At 43.7% G+C, this 11544-nt stretch overlaps 1 protein-coding gene across 1 annotated transcript in view; it reads left to right on the forward strand.

Annotated features, from left to right (window-relative positions):
* Positions 1–631: 631 nt before the first annotated feature.
* TMPRSS11E (transmembrane protease, serine 11E) overlaps positions 632–11544 on the forward strand; it is a 19279-nt gene continuing 8366 nt past the window's right edge. The window contains exons 1-4 of the mRNA XM_017736883.1: positions 632–734; positions 8678–8801; positions 10001–10116; positions 10538–10605. Coding sequence (XP_017592372.1) covers positions 8690–8801; positions 10001–10116; positions 10538–10605 — 296 coding nt within the window. The 5' untranslated portion in view covers positions 632–734; positions 8678–8689. The remainder of the gene's footprint in view (positions 735–8677; positions 8802–10000; positions 10117–10537; positions 10606–11544) is intronic.

Below are 11544 nucleotides of genomic sequence, written 5' to 3' on the forward strand. Positions count from 1 at the left end.
GATTGCCAGCTAACTTGCTGTCACTAGCACAACTTCTTATTTAGACAACCTGAAAATATTTATATCACAAATGTTTATGACATAGAAGAATTTTTCCAGGACAGAAATGTGTGCGTAGCTAGGTGACCACAATTAAAATTATTGTCTAAGGAGTTAAAGAAGAATGGAAAAGTTGCATTTAGCTGTTGTTATGAGGGCAAGTTCTTGTCTGGCCAAATGACGAATTTCAAGGAACTTCAAGGGAGTTAAGAGGCACATACAATTGATTCTACATCAGTTTGTCAACTCCATACCTGGCCTAGGACCAAACATTGTCTCTTGAACATGAAAACTTTTTGCATTGGTCCTTCCCACAATTTCTGATTTTGTCTTAATTATACCAAAGAAGGAAATAAACTCTGCGTCCTTGCAAAATTTTCATGGCTCTTCTGATTTGGGGTGTTGCAGGGTGTAACTAATGCTCTGAAAAGATTTCAGGATTCCTGGATGAAAGGTGTGATGAAAGAAGTGTTTTGTTATTGTTTTAGGGGAGGAATCATGCTACTGGGTAAGCCTCTGTCACTGAGACTTGCTGGACTTGTTTGTTCTGACTTGCCTATGACTCCTTCCTTTCTTAATTCGGGAGATAAAGCCTCAAGTCTACACTGAGATGCTGCACAGTGTGTTGTGGTGTTCAGAACGGTGCATCTCCCAGAGAGAAGGTCTTCTTGCTGACCTCTCGGTGGTACCCAGAGGTGAGTGCCACAAGCTTCTGGCTTGTTCTGGTATTTTGGGCAGCATGGATACATCATGTGTAGATTTATTGGGCAGTTCGAGTTTTGACTGAGGGTGTGGGGAGAATGGCACTGGTTCTGAGCTTGCTTCTGATTTGCTTGCCTTTCATGCATCAGTACTCCTGATATTTCAGCCTTTCTCCTCACCCAAAATGCATTTATTTTCTGAGAATTCTCCAGCTCATCTACAGCACAGTATGGCAAATCAAGGTTGACCTATGTGGAGAGCAGGTGACAGTCATCTCACTCTGCCCAGACACTGACCTACCGTTTGTGCTAGCATGGTTAGAATGTGTTGCAGGCACAACTGCTGAACTAGAGGATGACTGGAGTACAGTTGGTAAAAGTAGCTTCTTGTGCTTTTGTTTATTTTCATGAACTTTGTATGCAGCCAGTGAAGTGTTAATCTGTGCAGAATCAGCTTGGAAACACACCAAATCTGGCACCTGACATTTTGCCCGCCCTGCATTGGAATGAAAACCAAACTGAAAACCCACAGAGACTGTAACTGCTTGTGTGGTATCTTGCTTTTGGAGTAGATTTCAAAAGTCGAAGAAGGACTAAGGGAGGCAGGCAGAGCTATTTTTGAAGGCTGGAAAGCAGAGACCTACTGTTAAAATCTGTGACTGCCAAACTAACAGAACAAGACACTTGTCTATGACCAACACAGCTGGAAGGGGAAATCTGAGAGGTAAAGACGATGTAAAAGTTACAGAAATTTATCCTAAACTGATTGCAATCAGTGGCCACGTACTTAATATTTTCTTTACACTGAGATGGTCTCTCAGTGTTCATGCAGATTGCAAGTCCTTATGTAGGGAGTAGTCCTTCTACTTCTGCTAAAGCTTGTTTCAGAACATGATTGTCTTTCTCAAGATGTTGGCTGTGGCAGCCAACTGTAGAAAGACATTTTAGTGATCAAGGATATCTCAGTCCCTGGCATTGCAGTTACATCCCACAGATTGTTGTAGGGGTACAGGAGGCTACCTCTATCCCAACGATTAAAGAGGTCACAACTTCCAAACAGTTATGTGCAAAATGGATGAGAGAGTAAGGAACAGCAAACCTTTTGTGCTGATTGCAGAGATGATCGGATAACCGAGGAAGCCTGTATGAGCAGCATTTTGGCATCACAGATACAGTTGCTGGGAAGCTCTAAGTTAAGACATCCCAGACTCAATGCTGCCCTCAAATCTTGAAGGAAATGACAAGAGCTGTATTTGGAGCTGTTGTCTTTACCCAACTGAAGTGTGCTCTGGGGAAGCAGCAAGACATTGGTAAAATTGGATGGTTAAGGGGAGGAGCTCAATTAGTAAGTGGCAAATACATTACTGATACTTTATCTGACTGTAGAGGGGTGGCATGCAGCACCTACTGTTTTTGTGGGATGTTCAAGGGTGTGGGGAGATCAAGCTGATTCAGTATGACGCATAGAAGAACGCACACTTGGTTTCCCTCAGCAGATCCCTTCAGTGTTTGGAAGTCTTTCATTGTATCAGAATACTTTAGGAGATACCAAACATTGAGTAATTGAGGCTGGTAGGTAACTGACCTCATCCAAACAGGGTCTGGCAGTACTTAGGCAGGCACTAGCTGCTTCTGCTTCAGTTCTCAAAGTAGTTGAGGTTGTTGTCCCATTCTTTTAGAAATGTGTGTCCTGACTGTGCTACAAGAGCACACGAGAATGCTAGGTTGGGGTGGTTGTTTGTGGTAAAGGTGGGAGTGAAATTAGCATGTCTTGCATTGTGCCTCTGTGCTTTTTCTACAGTCTTCCTGGACTAAGTCAGATGTATCTCAGTTGCTGCCATTCCCAACCACCTTGCCAAGGTAGACAGCTTCAGGGACCTGGTCTGGATTTTTAAGTCACGCTCACCAGCCCAGCAGATTGGTCCGTTCAGTTGTCTTGTGGAAGGTCCTATTTCTAGGAAGAGTGATTGTAGGCATGTGCCTGAATCCATCAACTGGGAAAACTGGTCATGGCTGTAAATATGGAGAGACCCTCCTCAGCAGATGTGCCACCCAAACTCTGACACTGGCTCTTCTGAGAATAGTGGATGATCAGTTAGCAGGGGTAGAATAATAAAAAATGTAATAATAAATGCATTATAGGAAGACAGCAGCAGATCACATAGAAGAGGTTGCACGTTTTCTTCTATGTGGAGTATAGCAAAACACTTTCAGTAAAGAGCTGGTGCCAGAAAACATGGCTTAGATTAATCTAAAAGCAAATCTCATTTGGGGTGCTATGAGGGCTTAGCCTAAGAAGCCAAAAAATATCAAGCACCGATATGTAAAACAGAACAGGGTAGCTGTTCCCTGCTTATCCAGAAGCTCAGTGACTAGGACCTTGTGATAAAGTTACACTTTCTTTTCTTGTCTGAACAGATGCTTTCTCATCAGTTTGCTGGTATTGCTCTTGCTGAGGCTTCTGATAACATACAGTAACTCAACCAGAAGAGATGGATAATCTCAATATAGTGAATCAAATCCTGTCAGGCAGAGGTGGGAGCTGAACTTGCATCACTTGCATTATGAATGAATACAGTAACCTTTTAGGGAGTTTGGTACAGGATGAGAGAGGAAAACCAGCTTGGCACCTGTGTATTGTGCTTGTCTTTTGCTTTTGGGTAAATGTTCCAAATTCAAAGGTAAAAGAATTCATTTGGGGCTGATCAGAAGTCCAACCTGAAATCCTATGTGCTTTCTCATTGGTTTCACAAGGAAGACCAGACAATTTTAGCTCTGTAAAATTTCAGTAGAACTCTTCTTCATAATGTGCCAATAACAATGTAGCTTTATTTTTTGCCATGTTTCACTTATTAAAGTATAGTGTACTGAGGTTCAATTTAATATATCTCTAAACACAACTTTAGTGTATTTTAAATACTTAATTCTGTGAAAACATAGCTGTCTTCAAAATCATAAATTTGGCTTCTTTTTTTTTTCAGTACAGAGTAACTTTTTAGTGACCACAGTCTTTGTCTCAGAGCCAAGGTGTGTAAACTAGGAGATTTAAGAGTTTGCTCTTCCTGATCCAAATTAGCTGTGATATGAACTGGAGAGATGCTGCTGTCTTCATGGATTATCTTGGGCCCCTTGGGAATGACGCATGTTTTAAATGAGAACATGGATTGCTGGAGGAGGTTTAATGTTCACTGATAATATTGCCAAGATAAGCAGGTCTGTACTGAACTAAAGGATCTTGGGTTTGAAACTTCTCACTAATTCACTGCAAACTGAAAGCTGCCAGATATAGACCGTGAGGAGGTAGTTTTCAGAGCAGAGAGGACTTGGCCTTCGAGGTCTCCCAGTGGAGCCTGGCTGCTGATCTCTTGTTAAGGTTTGTTCCTGCAGGATGTGAGTTCTCATTCATGCTAGAGGGTGAATGCGTTGGTGTTACCTGAATTCTCCTGTCAGCCCCACTAAGGGTTAATTTGCAGCTTACTGGAGTTTGGGCAGTAAAAAAAGTCAAAGCCTGTGATACAAGGAAACAAATGTGAGGCTATACAAAACACCAGACTCTAGAAGGCATCACACAGACACCTGTGGTATTGGGGATCTTCTGAGGAGAATACCTGTCTATTAAACAGTGTCTCTTTGCCACAAGAAGAAAGGAAGGATGCATCCATGGTTGAAGGCTTTCATTAGCACTGCAGGGGATCAGTGTTCCTCTGGCCAGCGAGTGTTGCTGGGTGGAGCAGAATTTACTTGGTTACTAGAGTGCAGAGAAGACCATGTCTAATTCCTAAACAGGGGGATCCACCTGCCACTAAACTATATAACTATGGAGCTGGATGTCCCAAGCTCAGGAGTCCCTGTCAGGTTGTTATTCTGGTAGAGCACGACAGTCCTGCCCTCCGTGGCAAGATAGCAAAAAGGCTAGGGAAGGGAAGAGCTTGTTGGAGGTGTAATTTGTATCCATAATGAGTGCATTGAGTGGATGTAACCTGAACAAGAACTGTCTTTCACTAACCATCCTAGCCTCTGTCTCAGCGGAGCTAGGCATACCTAGTTGTGAGATAAAATAGAAAAAATCCCCCAAAAAACATGGGGGCTGCTGAGCTGGGTCCTGCACACAGACATTACAGCTGAAGGATACTGGTAACTGTACATTGTGGGAGTTGATGAGTCTTGGTGCTTCCGCTGCAAAAGATTTTTTTATTTCCTATTCTATTACTTAGCAAGATGGAAGTCAAAAACATCCTGCTAAAGGGAGGAAACTGGTTTGGTTTTAATCTGTATATCCTATATACAAATTAATTACCTGTACGTGGATGTTGGTTGACACCTCGAGGGTGTTGGTGGATGAGAAGCTCAATATGACCCAGCAACGTGTACTCACAGCCCAGAAAGCCAACCGTGGTTGCATGAAAAGAAGTGTGGCCAGTGGTTTGAGGGAGGTGATTCTACTCTGCTCTTGCAGGGTACTGGAGTACTCATTCAGCTCTGGATAAGCCCAACACAAGAAGGACACAGACCTTTTGGAGAAAGGCCAGAGAAGAGTCATGAAGATAGTCACAGGGCTGGAACAGCTCTCCTGTGAAGACAGACTGAGAGAATTGCAGCTGTTCAGCCTGGAGAAGAGGAGGCTCCCGGGGAGATACTAGGAAGAAATTCTTCACTGTGAAGGTGGTGAGGCACTTGAACAGGTTGCCCAGAAAAGTTGTGGATGCCAGATCACTAGCTGGAAGTGTTCATGGCCAAGTTGGGTGGGACTTTGAGCAACCTCATCTACTGCAAGGTGTCCCTGCCTATTGCAGGGGGGTTGGAACTAGATGATTTTTAAGAGTCCATTCCAGCCCAAACCATTCTATGATTCTATGATATGAATGCTTGAAATGTTTTTCTTAAAACAAATTTAAGTGAAATCAGCATTAGAAGTGGTGTAGGCTTTTATTCTTCATCTCCCATGTTTCCATTTCCCTCGGCACTACAGCACTTCGTAAGGTTTCTGTTTCCCTTTGCAAGTCTGTGTGACCGGTGGAGAACGAGCAATTCTGGAACATTGGAGGAGAAGGGGGTCTGTGCTGCCAGTGTTTGTTGCTGTAGCTGGTATTTGCACAAAAAGGAAATAGAGACAGATGGTTGGAAGGATAGTGCTGTCTCTGAGACCGTGAGTCTCACAGGCAAGGAGATGCTCAGTTTTTTTAATCTTAAGCTTTTGTAGCTTTGGCATAAGGCCATGTCTTGAGGAAATCTGTCTGGATACAGTTCACAAAATGCAGCAGTTATGATCCAAGAGTAAAGTTGCCTCAATATCTGCAGAGTGAGCCATATGCTGCCAGGGCTGTGCTGTGTGTTCTCTGCCCAGAGCATGGTGCTCCAATCACCATTCAGGTAGAAGCCCGCTGGAGTGGGTTCAGCTGCAGGACAGGGAACCAGTCTGATTGAGATGGACGGGAGGGGCTCAGGCTGGAAGCAAAAGCTCTCCAGTGAGGAGAGCAAAGTGAGATGCAAAAGCTGCCTTTTTCAAGCATGAGATGTGGCTAGCTAAGGAGGGGCAGAGGCATGTTGCCATAGTGGGCTGTTCTGATTAGCCAAGAGGCTTGCCCTCAAGGGTAATAATTGAGTGCCCATGAGGTATGCTGTAATTCCCCGGGACTGGGAAAGGCTGTGAGATGGGTATGGGAGTGTTCCATGGAAGGCTGCAGCATATTGAAGAAACTGAGGCAGAACAGTTCCACTGGTTTTAGGTTTTTTTCTGAATCTCTTTTTCTGTTACACCCTCAGAGCTGATGGATAGGTATCCAGTGAAGGTCTAGATGGTGAGAAGTCAAGGCCTCAGTGGAGCCAGTTGAGTTCCAGTGGGTGTTATTTATGCGTTTATTGCAACTTGAAGTTTGCAAAGAAAGTAATCTTGGCTAGCCTGGGTTTTCAGACTCCTACCAACTGCCCTACAGCCTTAACATCAGGAAATGGAGCCAGTCTAGTGGGGGGAAACTTGGGCTGTTCATTGCCAGAGCAGAACTTTGCCCCAGTAAAGTAGGAACAACAGAAGGAGAAGTATTTGGTTTCTCCACAGCATGTGACTGAAGCAGAAAACTTGATCCTGCTCACCTCTCCTGTGTATTTTGGTAACACTAAGCTGCTGCTTGTGACTACCTGCAGTTGTGATGCTGTCTGAAGCTCCTCTGTTTTAACTTTTTCTTTCAGGTATGCCACCTGTTTGAATGGGCAAAAAATTTGCCTGCTTCCCTTCTTAAGTAATGGACTGAGATGCCTGATAGCATTCTCACTAGCCAAAACCAAGCTTTTATATGAGGAGATTAAACTTTAAGTTGTTCCAACTTCCGTGTCACTTGCTGAATACACCCTTGCCATCTGCAGACTTGTCAGGTCCTTCCTCTGTAGTGGAAGGGCTGATCTGTGGTTTTTTTTTTTCTTTTGTTTGTTTTGCTTTCCATTTCTTGCTTGTGGCTTTACTTGGTTTTCTTCCCATCAGAGCAGAGGGTATAACACCATCCCCCTCTTCCCACTCTGGGGAAGTCTCCCAAGACTTCACTGTCTTTTGCTGTCTTGGATTTGTGCACAAGACCCTCACCTTCACTGTTCATCTACCCACTCAGCTCATTTCCTGAGATGGAGCCTCTGCTGGTAACCTGCTCTATTTTCACTGTGATTTCTTCTTTTCCACCTTGTAGTCGGAAAAACTGCAAAGACTCATTCTCTCTTCCTGCCTCCATCTTCTCAGATGTTGCTCTGAAATGACTGTGCCATAGGCCTGAAAAGGGGAAAACAGCATTTAGTATGTCTGGTTCACAGCAATACAAGCATGGATCAGTGGGTGTAAAGCAGCATGGTGAATAGCCAGCCAGTCCTCCTCCCCAGGGCTGGCTGCTGCCATTTGTCACTCCAAGATACCTGAGAGATTATCTCAGGTGTTTTTCTGATACCTTGTACTAATGCAGACCATGTTGTGGAGACTCAGTATGTGGCATGACAATTACCACATAGTGTATTGTGGATTTACTGGGGATCTTTAATAATTGTTCTTAAGGTTTTGCATCATCCTACAATAAAGCTACCAAGGGCATGCGCAAAAATGCACTTTTCCTAGTGTTCTGTCGCTTAATGCTGCACTGGAGGACATAAGTGGAGGAAAAAGTCTTCTGTGCCTTTGTCCATGTGTGAGTCAAGTTCTCAACCATTTTACAGGTCTGCTCTTGGCTTTCAGAAAGTTACTAAGTCTGAATCTTGTTGCCATGTCATGTTTACACACAAGTACCTCTTTCTCTATAAATTGTCTGGCAGGAGACAGGATGTGGTCTCTTTCAATGTATGCGTGGCTTTGGAGCAATAAGCCCCAGGCCCTGCAGGGACTCAATAAATGTTACTACTCATACCAACTAAAAATAACCAAAGCTGTGTATTATGTGGCATCTCTGGTTGCCTAGAGTATCCTTGGAGCAGAGGTTATTTCATCAGTCATGAATTATTACATTTATATTCAGTTTAAGTGCCTGTGTGGGCAGTCGGTTGCACCTGAAATCTGTGTAATATTTCTGGAAGTTAAATTGTCTCTACTAGCAATACCTACACAACTTTTTCTCAGGATGTATGTGAAGCAACAGAGACAAGTTAGAACACAGGAAAATCTGACTAAATATAAAGGAAAAGCTTTTGCCATGTGAATGGGCAGTGATTGGACCAGAGATCTTGAGAGACTGCGTTATCTTTCTCCTTGGAGGTACTAAAAACTTGACTGGACAAGACCTGGAGCAACCTGCTTTAGTGGGGCCTAGTTTAAACAGTCAGACCCTCAGAATCCAGAGGTCCTTCCCAACCTACCTCATTCTGTGGGGTTTTTCAGCTGAGCTAAGCTGTGCCAGATATGATTACACTCAGGATGTACTACTGTCTTTGTACTAGAGTTGAATTTCTCCATTTTGTTTTTTTCAATACAGGCAGTGATCCTGATGGACCGAGCAATAAGGCGTATGGAGCCATGGAAGATCGCCGTCATTGTTGTGTCGGTGATAGTAGGCTTAGCCCTCATCATTGGCTTGATTACATTTCTTTTGTGCCACGGTAAATGCCCCACTATTTTGTTGTCACAAGCCTTCAGGAATCTGTTTCACTTGCTACTTTGGTCTTGCCTGATGATTTAGGCATGCAATTTGCCCCTGGAATAGAACTCACATAAGAACTTTCTAAATGCTATTTGAGATATAAATTGATCTGAATCCATAAGAATACTTGAAATGTGCTTTACTTGAAGCAGGGATTTCAGTTTTAACCCTCTTCTTGATTTTTGCCCTGGTGTCTCCACTGGTATCCATGGCTGACCAAAGGATAGCAGTCTTCTGTATAAGCCAGAGGTGTATCTACTATTCAGGCTATGCATTGTAAGTTTAGCCTTGAGTGGCGTTTTTACAGAAACTCAGCCTGACCCCTCTAGCTGAGAATATTCCAGAAAGAGAGAGGGCAGAGGTTTAGGCTTTTCAGAGCCCAGGACTCAGTTCTGGTTGCCAAGGGCCCAGTTTCAGTAGCAGATCACAGAATCCTTAAAGTTGGAAAAGATCTTTATGGTCACCAAGTCCAACCACAATGGCTCGTGACTTGAAGGCAATTAATTCCATTCCCAGTCACTTGCCTCATGAATGAAGTTGAGTCATTCCATTCCCAGTCTCTGAGGTACCAGTGTGAGTTTTTTTAAATGCTTTCCTGCTGGAATGGAATGAATCATGTTGCCATCTCAGCTTGCCAAAAGTTGATGAAGCTGTGGCTTGCACTAGGACACCGGAAGGAGCAGTGGCAGAGCTACAGCTCAGCTTTGCTTTTTGCCAGCTCTGTGTTACAGGGCCCCTCTCTGCCATTCACTCAAGAACCAGATCTTAACCCGACTGCTGAACGGATGCAAACAGCTCTGCCCCATGTGCCTCTCAGAGAGGCAGGGACATGCCAGCGTGCAGCTAGGGAGGAGTCAATGCGTCTGACCTCAGGCCAACAAGAAGAGGGACCCCAGGCAAATGTTGCAGTGGGTGTAATTTAGAGCTCCTTGGGATGGTCCTCAAAGAAGAAATGAGCCCCTAGAGGGTCCATGAAGCAACAGGATGGTCTGCAACCCCCTTTTCCCAAAGTGCTGCTAAAGCTGTAATTTCATAGCTGACAGGATTGCTGCCAGAGCCTGGGACCCTTGCTTGTGCCATGTTCTGTGAGATACCATGCATATTTGAATTGTACTAAAGATGATGAGCTACCTTTCCTTTTTTTTTTCTTTTCTCTAGATCAAGACAGATATTACAATGCATCTTTCTTAATCACCAATGTCGACTACAGTCCTCAGTACAAAAGGCAAACTACGGAGGAGTTCAGGAACCTAAGCGAAGATATTGAAACCATGGTAAACTAAAAGTTTCTCTGTTTACACTGGACCTGTGGTGAAGAGTTCTGCAATTGTGTGGTTGGAAATAGAGGTGATTGTGCCTCATTCCTACATGGCTGGCCTTACCTTTCACACCTTGCTCTTGTGGGTCAAAGATGCATAGTCGAGTACACACAAGCAGATGGTAAGCACAGGTGCTGTCTGTTCCAGACACCTTGTGGTGGAACTGGCAACAACAGAGCAGAATGGACAGTGAAGTCAGACAACTCAGCTGTTTATTTTGGATCTGCATCCTCTGATGGAAATTTACTGGTAGCTTTGGTGTAGAGGTGGAGATCTGAAGGCATTTTCTTGTGTTTCAGAGGCTCATGAGACTGTTATATTGTGAAAGCATGTGCTTATTGCACTTGCATTTTAACACACTCTTTTCTTTTAACAGATATCTGAAATATTCAAGGGGTCCTTTCTAAGTAAAAGATACATCAGGTCCCATGTGGTCAGTCTAAGGTAAGTAATGTGAAGGCCAGGAATAAGCAGGGATGTGATAAATACCTTTTCTTCCTACCTGTTGGCCATATGGAGCGCTCCTGGCTGCTTATGCTTGGGTTACACCAGCAGGGTGACTAAGCCTTGTCTGGTTGTTACCATCCTCCAGTGCTCACAACTGAGGGCTCACTTACCTTCAGAGGTCAGCAAGGAAGAGAAGTTTGGCCTTATACTTCTGCAGATTGATTACCTGTACACCAGTTGTTTGTGTAACAGTAACTGGATTATTGGGTGATCCTCATCTTCACTGCTAGCTAACAGCTTGAGAGATGCAGAATAAGATCTTTTTCACACTTATTTCTTCCTGTGGAAGGTCAGGCTGGTGCTTACCCCTCTGCATGATGTACAGTAGGAGATGACCATTCTCCTCCCTCTGTGAAAAGGTCTGAAGGAATAAATTATTCCACTGTGAGATACATAGATATAGAGGAGGGAACAAAGACATGGATATAGTAGAGGGTTCTATGTGAGAGATGAAAATCTTTCCTCTGCAGTAATTATGTATCACTCTTAGTGGTAAGAACAATTGCTTCCCTCTCCTCCATGTTACTTTATTTTGGAGTTGTACTTCTATAAGGCTCAGTTCTGCTGTGGAATATTTTTCCCTAGATAGCAAAAAATGCCAGACTTCCCACGAATGTCTGTCACAACACTTCTGGGATTTTTTGCCTTTACTTGTCTCTAGATGGAATGAGTAATATACTTCTACATCATTTTCTGATGCTGCTTTCTTCCACAAGCCTTCCACAGTGTACATCAAGAAAAATTGCAGAGCTTGGGAGCTAGAGTCCAAGTGACTTCTTTACACCTTTTAGGCTGATCTCTTCCAAACTTGTTTTCACTACAGATACTTTGTACAACTAGGCACTGGAACATCTCAGCTGCATCTCTGCTCTCTTT

Source organism: Corvus brachyrhynchos, unplaced genomic scaffold, assembly GCF_000691975.1.
Source record: "Corvus brachyrhynchos isolate BGI_N302 unplaced genomic scaffold, ASM69197v1 scaffold175, whole genome shotgun sequence".
Lineage (NCBI taxonomy): Eukaryota > Metazoa > Chordata > Aves > Passeriformes > Corvidae > Corvus > Corvus brachyrhynchos.